The sequence below is a fragment of the Athene noctua genome, chromosome 3 (genome assembly GCF_965140245.1).
Source record: "Athene noctua chromosome 3, bAthNoc1.hap1.1, whole genome shotgun sequence".
NCBI lineage: Eukaryota > Metazoa > Chordata > Aves > Strigiformes > Strigidae > Athene > Athene noctua.
This window is the reverse complement of record NC_134039.1, coordinates 70,831,345-70,855,052: the sequence shown is the minus strand read 5'-3', so window position 1 is coordinate 70,855,052 and position 23,708 is coordinate 70,831,345. Positions and strand designations below refer to the sequence as shown.

The window sequence follows — 23,708 nt, the reverse complement described above, 5'->3', positions numbered from 1 at the left end:
ACATACAACTTTCTAAGTAAACAAAATGAAAAAAGGGTACCTTTACTAAAAAGGGAAGAGTTAATATTTGTGGCTTCAGGCAGAAGTATATTTTATGCTATTAATTTAACGGGGATATACATTATATGAAAGTCAAAAAACAGAGAAGTGCATGCTTGCATGCTCTTTTGAACATGCTGAGAGCCCAAACAGACAGAAGTCATGTATATCTACATAACCATTCATAATGAAACAGAGTTCTAAATGTTACCAGATGCAAAACTTTGTTTTGCAAACTTAATTCGGGTCAGAGCTGGTGCAGCAGCTACACAGATCCTCAATATGTTAAAGCTCAGCAGAGAGTCCACAGCCAAGCAAATACTAGGAAGTAAAAGACTATTTTACAGCAGTATACATTTCATGCATGATAATCAAATGCACACCCTGAACTCTAAAAGCATAAACATTCTTTAACTGACAAACTGATTCAAATACACTTTAAAGGAACACATGACAAATCCAAAGTTATGCATGTAGTCCCCAGCATACATGTTTAGGAATGTTTACTGTTATCTATAGCAATCACTTCCAATGCCTAAACTAATACTTACTCTTCCACATTGTCAGCAACAGATATTGCAGAGTGAGCACTTATTTCATAGGACAAGTTAGTTTATTTAATTTTTAAGTACTGATGATTCAAATTTAGTTATTATTGTATTTTTACTAGAAGGAAAGCTTGAAAAACAACAGGTTTTTTTTATGAATGGAAATTGCAGTCTTAAAAATATATACTGTCCAACTCTAAGTCAAAACCTATGAGACTGGGAGAGAAGGCAAAAAGGATGTTTGTTTTTTTTCATTTTTATACCTAATTTCTCATAGCTTAAGTACATTATTCCTCAACTTTACCCTGTCTCATCTTTCTCTACAGACTCTAGAAAGAGGTTAAATTGACAAAAATTTCCATATCAGTTCAAGGTCAATGTTGGCTAAGTAGTGTTCTGTTTATAAGAAATACTATATCCAGGCTCAGAGATGACAATATGAACATCTATACCTATCAAGGGGAAAATCTGACAAATAAAGAAGTTTACATACACAGTATCAGCATGACCAGATTCACTGCAAACATCAGATGACACATGCAAATCACATGTGTCACACATGTGAAGGCCCCTAGTGAAGCACTCTCTGTAAGAGAGATCTTAGAGAGATTCTTACATTATGGGTTTATTTTTCTAATGGACTACCATTTCACTTTTTAGACAGGTAACAGTAAACTACATATGCTAAAGGACTTCAGGAGAATCAAGTCCACAAGACAATAGTTTTAAAAGAACTATGGTCCCTTCTAACTTCAACCATTCTGTGAACTAATTCAAGAACTAGGAAGAAAAACAACCTGAAACAGTTTTACAAAGACTTGTGCAAGAGGCATATGGATAAGGAAGCACAGTGTCAGGCATGTCAGACTTATTCTAATTACAGCATGCTCTCTCTAGCTGTTCTGCACAACCACGTTCAAAAACCTCCTATATTGTAACGGAGTACTATTTTAAGTAACTGTCTTTAAAGAGAAGCTGTTCTGTCACTGAGCTATTAGATTAGCGCACTCACCATAACAAATTCTTAAAAGGGGAGATGGGAAGAACAAACAGGAAGCATGCACAAGAGTTTTAAGTAAGTTGTCTCAAGTAAATACACTTGGAAAATAGCGAAGCAGTTATTAAGAATCCTGTATCTAGTTCCAAAATTACAGGCATGGCATTGCCAAATAGGGACTCTGGAGATTAAATGAAGAAACTCGTCACTGAATGAAGAGGACAGGTGAACAACAATTGGATGCAAGAATCTAAAGAAGCTTTTCTTGTATGTGAGAACAGTCAATCAATCTTGAAGAAACATAACCATAAAAATCTTCCAAATAAGCACATGATCTGTTATTTTAAAAGTAGTATTACTACAGGAACTCCTTCCTAACATCACTTTTCACTACAGAAGCAGACTTGTACATGATGGACTAAAATCAGGCTTGGAAAGAGACTGCAGTTCCAAAGCCAGCTGCCATTAAGGCCTAGCCTGGAATAGAAGAGTCATGAGATTCCAAAAAGATGTAGTTCTCCGGCCAATTGTTTAGTTCAGCCATGTTAAGAGAGAGAAAACAAAAACACCCCACCAAAGCAAAAAACCCCAAAAATTACAGTAAGAGACTGTTTGAATCCATCAAAAAGACTTCAGGTACCACTACAATTGGTCACTGCCAATTGTAAAAAACACAATTTTCTAGGAGAGGACATAGGCTCACTCGCTTCCCTTTTCTGCTCTGCATTGAAATTTCACCAACCATCAGTATTATCTACTTCAAATCACTTAAGTCAAATGAAAAGAAGATTCCCTTCCTTGTACTTCTGCAAAATTAAGAAAAATCCCAGTATAGTAAAAACTACTTATTTAAAGTCGACTCATTTTAAAGCAGGTGAAATCTAGGAACTCAACCTGTGGATGTAGTTTCTTACTACCAGTTTGTCAACATCATGCCCTCACTCAATTTATACAATGCATATAGATCTGCTACCCTAACAAAAACACTCTGAAAAGATAGAAAGTGTTTTAGATTTGCAACTTACCAGTTTAAACATACCTGTGAACAGGTACAACAAGATACTATTTTAAAATAGTATAGTTCGGAGAGTTTATCTGCATAGGTTCTGCATACATTTTCATGACTTTTCAGTCACGTAATTTGTTTTATGTCATGAACTGGGAACTGGAATGACTAGTTTATTTATTAAAATATTTTCCTTCTACAGTAGATTTAATAATGGAATGTAATTTCACCATTCAGTTAGGTCTTCTTTTAAAACAGTAATTCCACAACAGAACAAACACATATAAAACCCAAATGATGTAGCCATTATTTGAACAGTCCTACCAAGAGGAACTATCTGAAACGTTTCTAAATGGTTCAGGCTGAATGCTACTGATGCAGTGTTCTGGACTCATGTATACATCAAGATCATCTACACCACAATACATTTCAGGGTAGCTTTTGAGCTATCACAGAATGCTCAACTTCAGGATGAACAGAATTAATCTTACATTCACCTTTTGAACATAAATCTCATGCACACACTGTTACATTACACTTGAATATGTTGTGTGTTGAACAGGTTTACTGAAACAATTTGATTTTCCTTTGATACTCCTAAATGTCGATCTCCTGTGGAAAGGAATACGCCCCAGAACTTTTAGCTGTTGCAATAAATCTATCAGCAAAAAAGGCTACTATTTTAATTTACAGACAAGGACAGATTACAGAATATATCAGAAAAGAAAAAAAGGCAAGTGAAGTCACTTACCCATCATATTTATTAATATTGACTTCCAATAAATTGTCCTTAGCATGGTTAGCATGCTCAGTTACTATGAAGAAAAACACATAAAAAATTACTATTAGAAAAACACAATTATAAAATGGTATATAATATACAGTTATAAAAATGTTATTATTAGCTCATTAATAACCATTATTCTATTACCAATGTGACCATTAAACTGCCTGCCCATAAGATGTGTTTCAGAATATTTTATGACAAATTAAGAATTGAAAGAGATATACACTGCAATATATACAGAAAAATATTTCACTGAAAAATTGTGCAAATGAACAATTGGTTTTAACAGTGAAACTGAAAAAGCCAGTAACTTATAAATGAAGAGCTCAGACAGCTCAGAAATACCAAAGGTTTTAGTTTAGTAAGCAGGAAGTTCATATAACGTCACCATTTATCTTGCTACCTATGCTTTAATTAGAAAATATTCCCTCTTTACCACTTAGTTTCATTTCCTTAGTAAGAAAACATGGCAGGGGGAACTTAAGCTACCCACAGACGCTTTAAAGATTTCATATTGTGTTTATCAGGAAATTAAGATATTCATTACTCACTAACAACATCAGTGGAAATAGAAGCCAGACTGAAGAGTGGAGCAACTTTCTGTTCATAAATACTCTTCCCTTGTCGTTTTCCTCCATAGGGATTAATATACACAAGCAAATGCTTTGGTCTAGACTCTGCAGTAAGGAAAAATATTCTAGTATACTGCTTTTGTACACAAACCAAAAATTCAACAAGCTATACAAAAACAAACCTGTAAACATCAAAGTGAACACAGCATACAAGCCTTTTATAACTCTTACAACTCTATAACCCTTTATCAAAGAGCTCTAAAAACCTGCTTCATCTATCCTCTTTATTATCCTGAGGAGACGGACAGTATTGAACAAATTGGTAATAAGACAGCAGGTGAAAGTCAGAATCATTTCATCTGACTCCATGTCTCACAATCTTATGCATATTATTCTTGCAGTAGCTTCCCACTAAATTACATTAGTATCACAACCATACAAAAGACAAAGCAAGGACGGCAACAGGAAGGGCACTTGTGAGTGAAGCATTCATAGAAACACTTTTACATTAATTTATTTAAACAATGTTCCTGCTTTGGTAATGTAGTTAAAATTCATTTCCTTTCCATGATAAAGGCGTAGTAAGAATACCTCACTAAACTACAAGCTGCACAGCAAGCACTTGCCATATAGTGTAACCCTTTCCTCCCAGAAAACACCTTGGATATTCCTATCTCAAGCTTGCTCAGTTACAGATTTACACTGGTGGTGGCAATAAAAACAATTATTACACCTCTATACTAACAGATACATAAAATGGTAACGCTTGCTGCACCTGGAGAGCCTTCTTTTATGTACAGAACACAAAGACCTGTTATAACATTCGCACTTCCTCAGATGGCAGTCTAAAATATTATTTTAAAAGGAAAGAACAATCACTAGACCAGCACACTTGTGTAATAAATCCACTCAAGCTAGACTGTTTGAATGGTTTAAAGCTGTTACACACCCAAAGCACGATTCATACTCTCTGAGAACCAGTTACCTGTTCTGAAATGGTTTGTAACCAATACAATGAATGCTGCACTCAAATGGAGACGACCACCCACGCCACATCTCTCACAGGTGTACTGACTGGGTGTGCAAACCCCATTTTCTTGAAATATTTTATTGGAAATCAGATACCTCATGTAACGTATACAAAACAAAAACATTAGTAAGATGCATGCTTCCAATGCCTGTTCAGAAGAACATTTTCTGTTAAATATCCATTCTGTGAGCCTTAAGTACTTGCTTGAGTCACATCAGAAGTGACCCTTCTCTGGCTCTGTCTCTCAGATGGACCTCAGACCTACGCTGTAGGTAGTTTATCTCCAGTCCTGCCTCCATCTCCATCTCCTGCTGCTCCTGGACAGACCTGATTACTTTATCTCATCTGGGCTGTAAATGGGGCCTGCTGCTGTCCCCATCCCTGCTCTGATATGGTGGGACTGAACCCTGTGCTATGGTCATCCTTGACTGCCCTTCTGTCATGGAGTTGCTCTGCTCCTGCCACTTCCTGACATCTATCAAGGTATCTCTTTCAGGAATAACCACTGCAAAACTACTTTTAGCCATCTAAGAAATAGATGTCCAAGAGCCCCAGAAATGATTAATGGGATCTCTTACTACATAAAGCACATTGTTGATGAGAGAGACTGGAAAGGTGAGACAGACACACAAAAAGCCACCCATAAATCTTACAATTGCTAAAATCCTTGTCCTCAGCTCTTCACAGTACCTCAAATCTCTGAGCTTACAGCTGTCCTTTATCCAAAACTACAGTAATTTTGAAGCCTCTGCTAAGCTTCTCATGTGTCCCTGTTTTGTGAAAACAATTTACATATGGGCAAAATTCTAAGACATCCATAGTCCTGACTGATTAGAATAAAACACTGCACTGAGTACAACTTCGCAAATATACAAGATATAAAAGTAGTGATAAGAATAAGACTTGAACTCTCAGCTCCCTCAACTTTGGAGTGTAAGTTGGTCTTAAGAGTTTAAAAAGGCAGATATATATCGAAATAATATTGACGTACAAGCCTGTACAATGATGGTACAAATGTTAGTAGCTTAGTCAAACTTACTCTGCATTTCAAGTAATTCTTTCAGTGCCTGAATCCACTGATTACACAAGTGCTCATCAACACACCAAAATGTCACATCACTGCACCGCCAGCGGTGATTTCGAGCTTTCTTCACGTAATATACTATATAAATTTAAAAAAAAAAAAAGGAAAAAGTAAGAGGCACAATGACACAATAAGACAGTTGTGTGAAATGACAAACATATTTCAAAGACGTCTCCAAAATATCTACCTTTGGAAAAGTGGTAATTAACCCCCACTAGATGCTTCTGCAAAGACAGAAGCATTCAGAGTGTGAACAAGACACTTGTAAAAAGTCAAAATGAAAATATAAATGAAAACACTTGCTCTAGGTCATTACCTTATAGCAAATACCTAAACTTCTTTTTAGACCAAAACCAATCCACTTTCCATAAATTGATTAAAGACATACAAAAGTTCACTGAGCTTACATATAATTTTATCCATGTTAGTCTGCAACATCTACATAACATACAATGCCATAAGCTTAAGAGGATAATCCAAATCCTCACATCAGCTCCCATGTAACCAACAGAGTAAATTTAATTTCATAAAGCTGAAATCTGAGAAAAAATATTTAGATTTTTCCTTTATGTTAAGAACCAGGCTGATGAGACAAGAAGCACCCTTACCCCTCCATCTAAAGTATCCACTCATTTTTACTGAAGGATTAAATGCAAGGAAAGTACTCCACAACACAGAATTTTGGAATGGAAGCAATCATATTTGCCTCAGCTTTGCAGCACAGAACTCACCACTCTTTCCTCAAAACAAACAAATTTATTTCCACCACTTTGTTTTTAGCATGCAGGCAATAATAATGAAGGACACTTACATGCACAAATTCTGATGGGTAGGAATTTTTTTTTAAAAAAAGCAAACATTTAGGACTCATTTCTCCAGCACCTCTCTCAATTTTCTAGTCAGGTATTAGAAAGCAAGTGTCCTTGTTGCAAAGTCATTCAGCAGCAGAAATGCAAGACATTAGTTAGGACTTAATTAAATAACTAAACACAGCATGTGTTCTTAAAGGAAGGGGTTTATTTTCCAAAATAAGGATCTTTAAATGTAAACGGGCAAATTTTTGGTGGGGTTTTTCTGTTTGTTTGATTTTGTGGTGTTTTTGGTTGAGGGGATTCTGTTGGTTTTGGGGGGATGGTGATTTTTTTTTATTTTTTTAATGCATCATTTCTGTTAAAAAAATTTCTGAAGATTCCTTTTGAGTCTGACCTAAAGTACCTTCAACTTAGTAATTAGCACAAGCATCCTGAGACTGTATTTGCCTTACCTGTGAAAGCGTGTGGCTTTGTCATTTTTTGCCATTTGCCAATATTACGCTGTTTCTTGTTAAGTTCAGTTTCTTCTACAGCAATAATCTCAGAGGTTGGTACGAAACAGTTTTCTGTACGAACACAAGATCTTTCACATTAACATCTTAAAATAGCACCAGAATGATTATTTCTACATGTAATCCGATATAGACATACAATTAGAGTAGCTGTTCAATAAGTACAGCCAAGTGTGTAAGTAGAAATTTGATGAATATTTTCAATTTCCTTTTGCCTTTACTCAAAGCACATAATCCATAACCACCTATGAAATAGTCCAAATAATATATTAAATGTCTAGATTTCTCAGAAAATTAAGTATTGAGTATAAAAACATTTTTGTTTGAAGCCAAAATCCAGAAACATTGATTTCAGAGTAATGATATTGACCCTTCAATGATGCCTAGTCCACATATTTGACAGTGACTAGCACAAGCTATTTTAAAGAATGTGCAACTAGATCTGGTGCAGAGAGACTACAGAGGCTATTTGTTACTCTCGAGTAAGTAGCTGGCTTATGAAAGAAGGACATTCATATGAATTCTTAAGACTTTAAATCCCACTAAGCTTTTAAACTTCAGGATCTCCTAAGAAGCAAATTCTAGATGTCATGTTTGTGTACCGTTAAATATATTTCCCTTGTATCAACTTCAAAACTATTGTTTTTCAGAATTAAAGGCCTCTTGTTCTTACACTATGAAAGAATCTCCTCCACCCTAGCTCTTTTTTCTCCTATATTCCCAACATCATCTCAGTCTCAACTCCTGTCAAATTGAGGATTTTGTCTCATTTTCATTACTGATTTCAAAATTTATCTGCTTTTACATTACCTCAAAAAAAAAGTGGAACAGAAAATGCATGCTTTGTATATATACAAGCAAATGCTCTGTGTATATACACATGTAGAAAACACTTAATTTTGTAAGATTATTATAATATAATCTCCTATATTAATAAGTATAATACACTTGTTTCTCTCATATATAGATAGAAGAAATAATAAACACATAAAATACAAACACTAGTACTGCTGTTACTGAGTTTTAGCCTACATTTCATCCTCCTCACTATTTTGCAAAACTACCATAGTGGTGGTGAGGAATGTAAAATAAGCCAAAAATTTTTCCTGAGCTCTCCACATTGGTGACTACAATTCATTTGCCACTAGTTCAATTTCAGGTTTTTTTCCCTGTCCTATTTGTTCTAGTCAGAGTTGTTACCTCCTGACATGTTGTGGACTACACACATAAGGGTTGGTTTTTTTCCTTTACAGGTGTTTGACTTGATTTATATTATATTCCCTTAGGAATTTTATCTTCCCAGAGGCTTTTTTAGCTTGATTCCAAACAAATGTAGCCTCCAAATTTTACAGTGAGGTCTTTTAGGAATCTGTATTTGAATGTTTTAACTACTTACAAACCCAATGCTCATAAAAAATTGCATTTACTAAAGGCATGATGGAGAAATGCAGCAGTCACAGAATGGATTTATAAAGATCCAACAGCAGAGATGAATTCACTAAAAATATTTTACTTGCATACAGATATAGATATCATACATATACACATATAAGACTATATAAAGTATTTATTATTGGATAGCAAGAGTTAATTGGTTTTCCTAACATTCAGAGAAAGGATCTGCTATCGGATCTCAGTAAGATTATCCACCTATTCATTCATCCAAGGAGAAAAAAATACAGAACAGAGATGGAATAATATATTAAGGGAAGGGAACATGTTCTTTAACCTTTTTTTTCCCAGAGCTACTTTTAGTTCTCATTTTTCTACTGTCTGTGTCCCCTCTCCATATGCCAGAATATGAAAGAAAGCTTGTTGCATTTAGAGAGATTGCACCTAAGTGGTAACTCATTTTGTTGTTGTTCACAGATATGCTACAAAACTGACAAACTACATTTAATTAAAATTTAAGTGACAATGCTCTAATGAACATTTTGGGAAATACGTTCTGGATACTTATTAGCACATACACTAGGAGCAGCAACAAAAGTCATTGTTTTATTAGGCATTTTCTGTATAATAGAGAAAACTGTCTAACTACAGATAGGAAGCAGATAAAAAAAGCAGTTCCAAAACTGTATCACTGAAATAATTGCTTTGGAGTATACATTTTAGCACGTATTACATAGCTTATATTAACCACTGTAGACCTTGAAACCACTTCTACTAAGCTTCCTTAATTCTCTGACAGTCGCATGACTGGAAGTTCTGCTTTTCACGCAAATGTCTTCACATATGTGGCAAAAAAGCAAAGAGTAAATGTTTTAGTTATATATGTGCATTTTAAAAATTCTAACCCACAAGAGTTACATATCTGAAATAACAGATTCCAGAAACAAACAAACAAACAAAAAACCAACCAAAAACAAAACAAAAAAGGAACAAAACAAAAGCAAAGAACAGTGTGATCCCACCTTCCCTCTGTAAATCTCTGGGTTTGATAAAAGTCTGAGAAGTTTCTGTCCTGTGAATACCAGCTACGCCAACTGTGGCCCTCGGCACTACTTGCACTGTACAAGCACCAAATAACTTCACTGCCCTGATAGCATACTCCAAGCTTAAGGCAGTCAAAACCACACACTACCTATTACAGAAACTGCAGAGGGCCAGAAAGATGCAAGGCTCTCTCAAATACAAGCATGTTACTCAGAACATTCCCTACAGCTTATGCAAACAAATCTGAATGCAGTGGCATTTCTGTTTGAATAGACCTCAAGAATTTCTATCAGTCCAAATATGAATTTATCACTATGTGACTTAGTATTATACAGTATATTCTTTAATCAGAAAGCAAATCAACTACTTAGTCCCACCATCCCCCCCTTTCTCCAGAAGGGAGAAGTTTCCAGTGTGAAGAAATCAAACAGAGATCTTCAGTACAAGCAGCACAATCTTGCTCCTATAAACATAAAGCCCTCATCTGCCATTTAATCACCAAAAACCTCCCCATAAAAATAAGTAGGTCTACCCTGCCCTCTTTTGAGAGGGCAACAAGGTTCACATATGTACTAATTATAGTTCTTTCCCATACCTACTTTTGTAGCATCTACCCTATTATTAAGTAGTATAAGCCATCTTTCACTGATTTGGCATAAAGTTTTTCACTCATAAAGGCCCCAAACATGGAAAATCTTATTGAAACATTAACCAAAAAAAAAAAAATAAAAAATTGGTGCTTCTACCAGCACTACTAGATCGAAATTAATGAAAAAAGTTGAGCTATGAGCTCAGATCATACCAAACAAAGAATTTCACTTGGTTAGGACAATACACTCAGCTAAGGAGCACACAACAGTTCCTAGACAAACTTCCAGGCCAAATACCATGACTTTTTCAACATACAGATCTAGATTCAAGAGACTGAATTTCGAGTTCAGAAATACTGAAGTACGTATCAATTTTCTTAAGCTTTATCTCAAAGATCTTCACACAGCTGTGTTTTCATGTCTCACCTTGTTCAATGTCTAGCATACATGACACACTAAAGACAAGAAGTTGTCCATCCAGAGCAACCAGATGAAGGGGCATGGCAAAAAAATATAATTAAAAAACCAAACAAAACACACAATGGACAGGTGACAGTCTTACCAGCACACTGGCTGTGCCAGCCATGACTCATTCGGAGTCACAGTGCTCTTACAGTCTTAACAGACACTCTTCTTGAAGTGCAAACTGACAAATCAGCAAAATACTGAATTAGATGCATACTACTTTTCCCCACATTAAGTGGGAACAAAAAAACCACAAGGTAAGCACACCAACAGTGGGCTTGCTTTGTGAAAAATGTAGCTGGCAGTTGTCAACTGTGCTCTTCTGTGTTAAGAAAGGCTTTTTTTAGTGCAGCATCACTGCCTGCCACTCCCACAGAACGCCTCCTGAGTTAATATGTAAACTCAGAATCCCAGTCAAGGTATGTTCATTCATCACTGCCAGCTATATCCTGCAGGCCAAATTCCTCCCTCAAACATGTGTTAGTTAGCTCAAAGCAATACAGACATGTGCAAAAGTATACAAACATCACTGATTTGGTTTATTCTTAAAATTCAGCTCAGGCCCGCGGATGCAGCAGCATTCAGAATTAATTTAAATTACTAGTATACTCTTGTGACTTGAAAACATTAACAACTTTTCTTTTACCTAAAAGCAAGAAAATAAGTAAGTTTTCTATCAGAAGGTGCACTGCAGTGTATTGATCACGCACTGCAGAGAGCTGGACCAGAATAAGAGAAGATGGTGGATAGTGACATAGAGTTACAGAGAATTCACATCCTGGGGGAAGGGGAAGAAAAAAGGCTGTTATGAATATATGATTTAATTAAAAACTGTGAAAGAATCAGACACAATATACAGCAATGTATAGGGAATTTTTTTTTTTTTTTTAGTAAATCTTCAAGTACTTTGTAAACCAATAGACAACAGATCAGTTCCTAATATGAACAGACACACAGTTGCTACTTCACATCACATATGTGAATTTGAACCAAATCGCAGCCATTTGAACTTGGGATCAGTTTGCATATTTAGATCATACTACTGAATATTTTCCCATTGATTGATTTTTTTAAATTTTCAAATTAAATACTTTCAACTTAACTATCAATATTTCAATGGTAAAGCAAGAAATAAGACGCACTTCTTCACCTTAAGGGAAAAAACCCCAAAGAGGTATATACTAGAAAACATGTATTTTTTAATGTAGTATGCATCTATATTTGAATTCCAAAGAAACAATGCCTTTACAACTATTATTCCCCACTTCCTACTAGTTCAATGTAGCCAGTGGAACTGCCTAGAGAAAAACATAGTTCAGATTTGTACATGTGTCCATTGCCATTTGGGAACAACTAAAAAAAATTGACCTTCACAAAGGATATGCCAACACACCACAGGTGCTGGACAGACCTTGTTTCTAAGCAGGTCCATCTTGCTGTCTCAGTACTGTGCTTATCAAATTGAGAACTCACAACATCAGAATGGCGTCTTGTGAACAGTAGTACTGAGGCTTCTTCAAATGGTTGTTTTGGGGGGAAAGCTGGAAAAAAAACCATGCCAGAATTCTGAAGGGAGAAATAGAAGCTTTAGAAGAAGTGCACACCATGAGTGAAGGCATAGAGTCTGGTGCCTAGTTTGATCATCCCCTTGACGCTTGTACTTTACAATTAAAAAACCACAAAAATGTCAAGAGCATCTCCTTCTGTGTTTGAAATCCCTTAATACTGGGCATGATGTGGTCTTAGCCAATACTTCTAAAATACCTATAAATACATATGTACAATACATAATCTGCTATGACATTTGATACATAAAGTTTTATCATGTTACTTGAGGAAAAACCTGATTGTGCCATCAACATGAAGAAATAATAAAACAGTTGATATGCTCAGCTCTCCAGATCAACTAAATCTCACAATGAAGTCTTACAAGGTTGAAAAATAATCTTCTTCAGAATATTTGAAGATGAAGGCATGCCTAGGAAAAAAAGGTGCATAGCTAAAAGTAACATGGAAACGCATGAAAAATTTCAGATAAAACTTTTCCCTCTAAGTTCAAATAAGTTTGGTTAACCAAACAACAGGAAATGGGAACCTCATTACACTGAGGACAGAACTTGAAAATATGATGCTGTTAAGCAAGGTTTAACAGTAGGAAGGAAAGTAAACAGTATTTAGGATTTAAGGTTTTAAAAACATACCATGACATGAACAAACATTTTATGTTTTTGTTATTGTTGGCATCTTCTCAATGATAGCATTAAAAATAATTCTCCTGAACTAATACTTCTTTATTCACAAAATGCGTTTTGACAAAATGGGTTTAAAAAAAAAAAAAGTATTTTTTAATATAATTGTACAAAGATGAGGAAACACAATAATCTCCCCATATTCTGTAAAACTATATTCTCCTGGACAATAGGACAAAGTCTCTATTGTTTCTTCTCTGTCCCTGAATTTGGATGCAACAGGGCGAGGTAGATATTTCAACATTTCTACAGCTACCTATACCTTCTACAGCTTCTACAGCTACCTACAGCTCTAGTTCCTTACCTGTCAAAGCCTGAAAACCTTGACAAAATAGAGACCAAACCACTTTTATCTCTGTAGCTAAATCCAAGACAGTAATAAATGCTCAGAAAATAAGCAGCCCTCACTGAGTTTTTCAGTTTAAAGACACTGTAATAGCTACCTATTAAGCAAAAAATATAGCACTTCTATACTGCATAATTAAGTCTGTATTTAGGCATACTGCACAGTAGTCATGTAGTCAAAGGCTAAATGGCAGAAAGATAGCAATCTTGGTCAAGCAACTCCTCTGAAATTATATGCTTCTGACTAACCATCTTCCATATTATAAAGAGTTTTTTATATACTGTCATGTATATGTTGCTCATATTTCCAAAATAATTGTAGAGAACACCATGAGCCATCCCAGGTCTTAAAAGAGCTTAAAGACAACAGGGCAGGAAAAATCTAAAACTGTCATAGTATTGAAGACTGCAAAGTCCTGGATATACAAGAAAAAAGTTCTCTTTTCTTCCATTTTACCAGTTAGAGGGAAGGGCGCTGCCAGAAATAGACATATAATGCATATCAACTTCTGGCTTCACGGGTGATGCCATCATAAGGACTTTGGCTTTTATGACAATGGGACATTCTCCAATGACTACAGCCTGCTAGGGATGGATGAGATCCATATGTCTGGAAGAGGCAATGGAATCTTTGGCAGCAGGCTGGCCAACCTGGGTGAGGTGGGCTTTAAACTGAAGGACTTGCTGGGCAGGGGGAGGGCTGTCCTAAGTGGCAACGCTCACACCATTGCAATCAACTGGGGAATAAGCCCAGCCAACTAGAGCAGCAACAAATGTTCCTTAGCTGCCTTCCAAGATGTGAACCAGACCATCCACCTCAAGTGTATGTATATCAGTGCACGCATCCTGAGGAACAAACAGGAGGAATTGGAGTTCCACACCCACTCAGAAAGTTATGGTATCCTAGGAATAAGTGAAACACAGTGGGACAACTCATCTGACTGGAGGATTGCGATGGATGGCTATAAGCTGTTTTCATAAAGACAGGCAAAGGAGAAGAGAAAGGAGGAATTGCACTTTATGTTAAAAAAAACCTTGACTATGAAGTTAACTTTGTGGAAGCGCTACTGAATGCCTCTGTGTCAAGATCAGAGGGGTTGTCTCCAAGGGGGAATCTTACAGTAGACATCTGCTATCAACCTCCAAACCAATATGGTAAGGCCAACAAAACAATATTTGGGTCACTTAAGCTACAGGTCAACAGAACCTGGTTCTTATGGGTGACTTCAGCTACCCAGACATTTGTTGGAAGAATAACACAGCAGCTACATGTCATCCCTATTCCTGGAATGTATAGAGGACTGCTTCCTCACACAAATGTTAGATGCGCCAACCCGGAATGAGGAACTGATGGACTTGTGACTCATAAACCAAGAAAACCTGCTTTATAATACTTCGCTTAGTGACAGCCTTGGCTGCAGTGATCACAATATTAAGGAGTTTGGGATCCTGCTGAGCATGCTGAAGGTTAGTATCAAAACAAAGGTTTTGGATTTTAGAAGAGCAAACATCAGCTTGCTCAGAGCTCAGTTGGGAGGGATTCCACAGGAAGCTTCCATGAAGAATAAAGGAGTTAGCAAGTGCTGGGAGTTTTTCAAGAATGTTCTCCTTCTCCTGGAAGCACAAAACCAGTTCATCTCCTTTAAAGGTAAGGGAAGTAGGCAGAGCAAGAGACACCCTTGGCTTAACTGTGAGCGTCTGAGTCTGCTCAAAACCAAGAGAAGCATACTAGAGATGTAAAAGTGGACAAATACCTGTTGAGAACTCCAAGGGCATTGCCACAGCAGAGGCAGTTAGAAGAGTAAAAGCTCAGCTCAAATTGAAATTGGCCGGAAATGTCAAAGACTACAAGAAAGGGCTCTTCAGTTTCATAAACCACAAGCAGAAACAAAGGGAAAATACTGGTGCTCTGTGCAACAGGAGAGGTAAATTAGTCGCCAACAACGCTGAAAAGGCAGACGTTCTCAACACTTTCTTCACTGCTGTCTTTACCAGCACTGCTGGGCCCCAAGCCTTGGGAACAAAAATCCAGGTTGATGCACACAGATCCACTGTCAGTGAAGGAAGAGTTGGTATATGAAATATTACAGGAGTTTGAGCGCTATAGATCGATGGGCCTTGATGTTATCCACCCGAAGGTGTTAAAAGAGCTGGCTGACACTGTTGCAAGGCAACATCCTTGAGAAGTCATGGAGATTGGGGGATGTCCCAGAACACTGGAAGGCGGCTAATATCACCCCCATCTACATGAAGGGCTTAAAGAAGGATCCAGGAAATTATGGGCCCATCAATCTTACTTCAATCCCTGGGAAAGTCATAGAACAAATTCTTCTAGGAGCTATCACAAATCAAATAAAGCATGTGATTGGGAAAAGCCAGCATGGAGTCACCAAAGGCAAACTGTGCTTGACAGACCTGATCACCTTTTAGGACAAAGTGACCTGCTCTGTTGATGTGAGGCAATCAGTGGATATAGTCTACTTGGATTTCTCAAAGGCTTTCAATATGGTTCCCCACAGCCTCCTCCTAGATAAACCGATGAGTTACGGTCTAGACGAGTGGTCCGTGTGGTGGGTGGGGAGCTGGCTGACAGGCTGCACCCAGAGGGCAGTAGTAAATAGCTCCTTCTCAAACTGCAACCTGTCACAAGTGGGGTCTCCCAGGGATCGATATTGGGCCCAACACTGTTTAATGTCTTCATAAGCGGTCTGGATGATGGGATCAAGTGTATGCTGCTGAAGTTTGCTGATGAGTGGGGAAGTCGACACTTTGGAAGGAAGTTCTGTTCTGTAATCACCTGCACAGGCCAAGGGCACTCATCCTACCTGATTCTCAGTGTAGAAGGGCAGGCACTCATCTGAGAGCAAAGGCTGCAGCTCCATTTCGGGTTCCACACCATCCACCCCAGCAGTGGCCGATGCCTCCCCCCAGATGGAGCTGCTGAAGGGAGAGGCTGCAGTGTGGACCTAAGACTGTGGGAAGTGCCTGGACCTTTCTCCTGGGGCAGGGGCAGGCAGCAGACCAGCCTGCAGAAGGCATGCCCAGGTGGAGGATCTCCTGCAGCAGGTGGCTGAGGTGCAGGAGGTGGTGAGAAGGCTGTGTAGCATCAGAGAGAGTGCGAAGGAGTTAGATGCCTGGTTCCAAGTGCAGTCTGCAGTGGACCCACAACCACACAGCCAAAAACTCTCCCACCTGTACACACAGAAGGGAACAGGGCCAGTAATGCAGAACAGAAGCTTGCAAAGATGAGGACCTGCAGGAGGAAGAGACTTCCCCGAAAGCCTGAGGTGCCCTTGCAGAACTGCTTCCCTACTCTGCAGACAGAAGAGGAAGACCTGTTACATCAGGAGTCACTGGAGCTGAGTAACACAGCACAATCCGCTCCCCGTATAGCAACCAGTGCAGCTAAGAAAAGACGACAGGAGATAGTAGTAGGTGACTCTCTTCCAAGAGGTATGGAGGCACCCATCTGCTAACCTGACACACTCTGTAGATATGTGTGCTGCTTACCAGAGACTTGTATCAGGGATGTCACTAAGAGACTACTGAGCCTTGTACAGTCCACTGACTACCATCTGCTGCTGTTGTTTCATTTAGGCACCAAGGATACAGCCAGAAGCAGTCTGAGGAGTATCAAGAGGGATTACAGAGCCCTGGGAGTGGTGGTATGGGACTCTGGAGCACAGGCAGTTTTTTCATCAAGCCCCCAGGCAAAGGAAAGGGGTTCGAAAGGGCCAGTTGAATCTGGCAAATCAACAATTGGTTACGGGACTGTTGCCACAGCCAGAGGTTTGGCTACTTAGACCATGGAATTTGCTCTGAGAAACCTGGCCTACTGGGGGATGATGGGGTCCATCTGTCAGAGGAGAGGAAGAGCATCTTTGGTTATAGGCTTGCCAAAGTGGTGAAGAGGACTTTAAACTAAAGTTGCCGGGCGAGAGAACCTCAATCCATCCCACTCCTATCAGTTCAATGCCAGCGCCAGCAAGAGATGTCCAGAGCCTGGAGAGGGATCTCAGGTCAGCAGGAGAGCACCTGAAGAGCAACACAAAGGAGTTCCAGCCAGTAATTCAGCTTCATTGGAGGCCCAACTTAAATGCCTCTATGCAAACACACATAGCATGGGGAAAAAACAAGAGGAATTAAGAGACATGCACAAGTCTGCAGGGCTACGATCTTACTGGCATCTCGGAGAGGTGGTGGGATGGGTCTTTCGACTGGATTGTTGGCATGGAAGGATACAGGGCTTCTGGGAAGGACAGGCAGGCAAGACAAGGAGGGGATGTCATCCTCTATAAACAGACAGGAGCAGCCTCATGTTCACAAGCCCTGGTCCTCATGGGGGACTGCAACCACCCTGATATCTTTTGGAGGGAAAACGCAGTAGTACACAAGCCATCCAGGAGATTCATGGAATGTGATGATGGTAACTTCCTTCTTCAAGTGACAGAGGAGCCAGTGAGGAGAGGTGCTATGCTGGACCTTTTTCTCACCAACAAGGAGGGGGCTGGTGGGGAATGTGAAGCTCAAGGGCAGCCTTGGCTGCAGCGACAATGAAAAGGTGGAGTTCAAGATCCTGATGGCAGCGAGGAGGGTGCACAGCAAACTCGCTACCCTGGACTTTGGCCTCTTCAGGTATCTGCTTGGTAGAGTAGCATGGGATAAAGCTCTGGAGGGAACAGGAGCCCAAGAAAGTCGGTTAATATTCAAGGATCCCCTCCAAGCTCAGGAGAGATGCTTCTCAACAAAGGGGAAGTCAGGTAAAAACACCAGGAGGCCTGCATGGATAAACAGGGAGCTCCTGGACAAACTCAAACATAAAAAGGAAGCCTACAGAGGGTGGAAGCAGGGACAGACAGCCTTGGAGGAGTATGGAGAAACTGTCTGAGCTGCCAAGGATCAGGTTAGGAAGGCCAAAGCCCTGACAGAATTTAATTTGGCCAGGGATATCAAGGGCAACAAAAAAAGGTTCTATAGGTATGTTGGTAATAAAAGGAAGACTAAGGAAAATGTGGGCCCTCTCTGGAATGAAATGGGAGACCTGGTTACCCAGGGCATGGAAAAGGCTAAAGTATTCAATGACATTTTTGCCTTAGTCTTCACCAGCAAGGGCTCCAGCCACACTGCTCAAGACACAGAAGGCAAAAGAAAAGACCAGGAGAGAATGAAGAACTGCCACTGTAGGAAAAGATCAGGTTTGAGACCATCTAAGGAATCTGAAGGTGCATAAGTCCACAGGACCAGATGAGATGCACCAGTGGGTCCTGAGGGAACTGGTGAATGAAGTGGCTAAACCACTACCCATCATATTTTAGAAGTCATGGCAATCCAGTAAAGTTACCATTGACTGGAAAAAGGGAAACATAACCACCATTTTTAAAAAGGGAAAAAAGGAAGACCCAGGGAACTACAGGCCAGTCACTCTCACCTCTGTGCCTGGCAAGATCATGGAGCAGATCCTCCTGGAAACTATGCTAGGGCACATGGAAAATAAGGAGGCAACTGGTGACAGCCAACATGGCTTCACTACGGGCAAATTGTGCCTGATGAATTTGTGTGATGTGGCCTTCTACAACAGGGTTACAGCACTGAGGGATAAGGGAAAAGCAACTGACATCATCTACCTGGACCTGTGCAAAGTATCTGATACTGTTCTGCACGACATCCTTGTCTCTAAATTGGAAAGACATGGATTTGATGGATGGACCACTCAGTGGATAAGGAATTGGCTGGATGGTCACACTCAAAGAGCTGTGGTCAACGGCTCAATATCCAAGTGGAGACCAGTGACGAGTGACATTCCTCATGGGGTCAGCACTGGGACCGGCGCTGTTTAACATCTTTGTCAACGACATGGACAGTGGGATGGAGTGCACCCTTAGCAACTTTGCCGATGACACCAACCTGTGTGGTGCAGCTGACACGCTGGAGGGAAGGGATGTGCCATCCAGAGGGACCTGGACAGGCTGGAGAGGTGGGCCCATGCAAATCTCATGGAGTTCAACAAGGCCAAGTGCAAGGTCCTGCACATGGGTCAGGGCAATCCCAAGCACAAATACAGGCTGGGTGATGAGTGGATTGAGAGCAGCCCTGCAAAGAAGGACTTGGGAGTATTAGTGGATGGAAAACTGAGTGTGACCGAGCAATGTGAGCTCACAGCCCAGAAAGCCAACAGTATCCTGGGCTGCATCAAGAGAAGTGTAGCCAGCAGGTCGAGGCAGAGGATTCTCACCCTCTACTCCATTCTCATGAGACCCCACCTGGAGTACTATGTCCAGCTCTGGGGTCCCCAACATAAGAAGGACGTGGACTTGCTCAAGCAGGTCCAGAGGAGGATCACAAAGATGATCAGGGGGCTGGAGCACTTCCCCTATGAGGACAGGCTGAGAGAGTTGGGGTTGTTCAGCGTGGAGAAGGCTCCAGGGAGACCTTACAGCAACCTTCCAGTACTTAAAGGGGGCTACAGGAAAGATGGGGAGGGACTCTCTCTGGAAGCATAGTGATGGGATGAGGGGTAATGGTTTTAAACTGAAAGAGGGTAGATTTAGATTAGATACAAGGAAGAAATTCTTCACTATGTGGGTCATGAGACAGTGGAAGAGGTTGCCCAGAGATATTGTGGCTGCACCCTCCCTGGAAGTGTTCAAGGCCAGGTTGGATGGGTCTTTGAGCAACCTGGTCTAGTGGAAGGTGTCCCTGCCCATGGCAGGGGGGTTGGAACTAGATGATCTTTAAGGTCCCTTCCAACCCAAACCAGTCTATTATTCTATGAACTATTTATCTGTTTAAGTTTGGGAACTTGCCTGGGACTGGAGACATCTGTATTTGAACCTTTCCCAGATAAACTTCTAGTCAACCCTTCTATTATTAGTTTCTTTCTGTCTCAGTTCCTCCAACCTCTTAAATGAGGATGACAGCAGTTTTCCACTCTACAGTAGGTGCTGTGAAAGGAAGAATATTACAGATTTTCAGATGTTCACATACCATACTAATAGGGCTATTAATAATGGGAATAGTTACTATATAAAAAACCCAAGGTCAAAGACTGATAAAATATCATCTTAAGTGTAGTAGAAAGCTTGACATACTGGTGCTTTCAGAAGGTATCCTGAAATTCTGTCAGGTATTTTCAGCAGGAACCTCTCCCACTTGCAGTTTTATAAGTGGGTACTACTCCAATTGCACAAAAGGGGAACTGCAAACAGCTTTCTTACCTCATTCCGAACTATTAGCGTACATTACATACTTCCAAAACAATAAGTCACAAAAATTAAACTTACTTTGAAAGTTTCCATGGAGCCCTCTAGAAATCAAAAAGATTTTAAAAAACCCTCATTTGAAAAAAAACCCCCACCAAACCTGAAACCCTGCCTCAGTATGAAAGTGTTTTTTAACCACAACCAAGTCACGTAACCAAAAATAATACAGTTGCTTTTAAAGCTCCGTAAGTCTCCTAGGTCCTGCTACGACTGATTTGAATACATTGCGAACTACATGCTGCTACTTACTCACAGTGCCAAGAAACAATAGGTTTCAGCTAAACAAATCCGTGCTTTCCGCATCCAGCTGCAGGGACGGGCTTCCTACCCGTGGTGCCAGACGCTCACTCTCAGGACAGCCGCCTGAACTGCTGTCTCCGACAAGCAGGGACCTCGCTGCACCCGCACGCAGCGCCTGCGGCTCCTCCCGAGCAACTTCCAGCTTTGTTCGGAAACGCACCAGCCGCTTAGCCGGCTGCGGCGCGGGGCACGGCCGGCCGGCTGCCAGCGACAGCCCCGGCCCCGGCTCCATCCCCCCCCCGCTCCCGCACCGCCCGGCCCGGGCCCGCCCGTGTTCAGCCGCCCTCCGTCCTTTCACGGCCGGACTCTGAACCCCGGAGCCGACAGCCACTGCCGCCGACACCGGCTGCCACCGGCGGCCGCCCTGCCTTCGGAGGGCGAAAGGCGCCCAAGTACAGGAAACACTCGGCGCCGCCACGGCGCGCCGCGCGCGCTCCGGGCCGAGCACAGCCGCACGCCGCCACCCGCGGACCCGGCTGCGGGCCGGCCCCGCCGCCCCCCTCCCCGCCCCGCCCGCAGCCGCCCTGCCCCACGCCGCCGGGGACGCTGCGGACGCCCTTCCCCCGCCGCTGAGGAGCGGCGGCCCCTCCGGCGGCCCCTGCCCGCCGCCAGGCCGCGGCAGGTGCGCGAACGCCCGCCCGCCCCACTCACCGCCGCCGCGGCGCGGCGGGCGGGGGTCGCGCCAGGCCAGCCGCCCCCGCTCCTCGTCTAAGGTGACCTCCCAGGAGCGCTGCCCCAGCCCCAGCGAGGAGACCAGCCGGGGCCGCCGCCCGCCCGGGAGCTGCTCCATGGCCGCCGAGAGCCCGGGCGCGCCGCAGCCCGCTACCGCATGGCCGAGCGGGGCGGGCGGCCGCCGCGGGGCGAGCCCGGCAGCTAACGGCGCCCCCGGCCCGCCGCTAGCCGGCCTGTCCCCGGGCGGGGCGCGGCGTCAGCGCCTACGCCAGCGCCGCCGGGGCGGGGCCTGCGGGGGCCGCCGCTCCCCGGCGGGGCGACCGGCTGCGCGGGGCGGGCCGGGGCCCCGGGGCCGGGCGGCGAGCAGCGCGGCGGCCCGCACCGCTGCCGGCCCCCTGCGCGCAGGCTGCCCGCGGCGCGGAGGAGGGGGCCGGAGGGCGGCCCGGCCCGGCCCGCTTTGTCTCCTCACGCCGCTGGCGGGAGCCACGTGCTCTGCGACCCGCGGCGGAGGCTCCCCCGGCCCGAGCCCCGGGAACTGCAGGCGCCACGGGCAGGGCTCCGGGCGGGGAAACGGGGATTGACACCTTAACGTCTGCGGATTGTTTTCGTGCCTGTGCGGGAGGACCAAGCACCCATCACAGCGGCGACCAACTTTTCCCTCATCGCGACAGTAAAAATGAATACATCTACCACAAACATCTAGGACCACAAACCTTTCGATCTGACTTAGCCCTCTTTTCCATTAAAAAGGGTTTGCCTTAAAGATACTGACAATAATTCACTACGATGAAACTCTTAACTCTTTGCTGCCTTTCAGGTCTTCCATGGTGCTCCTGAACCTTACCACCATAACCATCATCACATCCTACCCAAAATACAGGCCAGAGTGAGCAGCAGTTGCTCTGCCTCTGACCTCACTTCAGACCTACTGGTTCTAAATATTTCCTACAGAGGTTAGAGAAAAATGTCACTGGTCTGTTATTACATGGGTACAGCCTGAGGCCAGTTCTCTGCTTCATGATACAGATACTCCAGCTGCCTTTGCTCAGAGTCAGTACAGGGTTAAAAGGCTTCTGCACCTGAGCTTTGCTCTGAAGCTTGCAAGGTACTCTCATTCCATTTTCTGAAAGCAAAGGAGCTAGGCACTGTCGTCCAAGTTACGTGTTCAAGATAGTCCAGTCTTCCTGTGCCATGGATACTTGTCATCTGCCACCTCGATTACTGCAACATTCCTTCCTCTGGCCTTGAAAGACATGATGTTGCCCCATTTATTGTTGAAAATACCAAGGTATGCCACACTTTTCACAATTTCAAGGAACTCCTTGTTTCTGTCAATTGTATTGCCCTTTACATTTTTTAATCTATCCCTCCACAAATGGCCGTAAAGCGTTTTATATTGAGGCTTAAAGTAAGGTTTGTTCGTTGCAAAAGTCTGTCGTGAACATTAGTCCGCCCAATCCACTGTGGAGCGGCCATTAGCATATCACCGGTTCTTTGCATTTTGCCAGCTATGTCATTTGTTATCATTCCTTTTACACCTGGATCGTACGATCCTTGGGCCAGCAACATACTTTTGTTTTGGGTTGTATCTAAAAAACATTTCATTTCCAGTATTTGTAACCACCTCTGCAAGCCAGAACAGCTGCGTGAAAACCACAGCCTCATGCTCACAATGTAACAGAGACATTCACTGTTGACCACTTCAGATATGCTCCAGGACCTAATGGATTACTTAGATAAAGCTGTATTCTTAAAAATATTACACAGGGGTACTTACTTATCATTTCTCCACTGGGAAAATTAGTTCAAATGTTTTATAGTCTACAGTCACCCAAATCGATATTCTTATACTGTGATCCATGCTAGCTGAAGAAGTAAAAAGTTCATTCTTTTTACCACTCTTGCCTGTGATTATTTCCTTTAATTCTTATTAATTTGACAACTATTTTTGTCTTAGCTGAGGCTCAAGCCTTCAACTGTAAAACATAGAATTGATAAAATATTC

General features: G+C 41.8%; 1 protein-coding gene across 4 annotated transcripts in view; it reads right to left on the bottom strand.

Moving 5' to 3' along the window:
• CERK (ceramide kinase) overlaps positions 1-21,939 on the bottom strand; it is a 47,736-nt gene extending 25,797 nt beyond the window's left edge. For 2 of the 4 annotated variants that reach the window (XM_074903259.1, XM_074903260.1), the window contains exons 1-5: positions 21,683-21,939; positions 7,328-7,441; positions 6,019-6,141; positions 3,929-4,054; positions 3,342-3,405 (exon numbers count right to left, since the gene is read on the bottom strand). In XM_074903259.1, coding sequence (XP_074759360.1) covers positions 3,342-3,405; positions 3,929-4,054; positions 6,019-6,141; positions 7,328-7,441; positions 21,683-21,821 — 566 coding nt within the window. In that variant the 5' untranslated portion in view covers positions 21,822-21,939. Of the gene's footprint in view, positions 1-3,341; positions 3,406-3,928; positions 4,055-6,018; positions 6,142-7,327; positions 7,442-10,839; positions 11,006-20,275; positions 20,414-21,682 lie in introns of those variants that run through there. The other 2 variants (XM_074903262.1, XM_074903261.1) reach the window with 2 other exon arrangements.
• Positions 21,940-23,708: the final 1,769 nt, after the last annotated feature.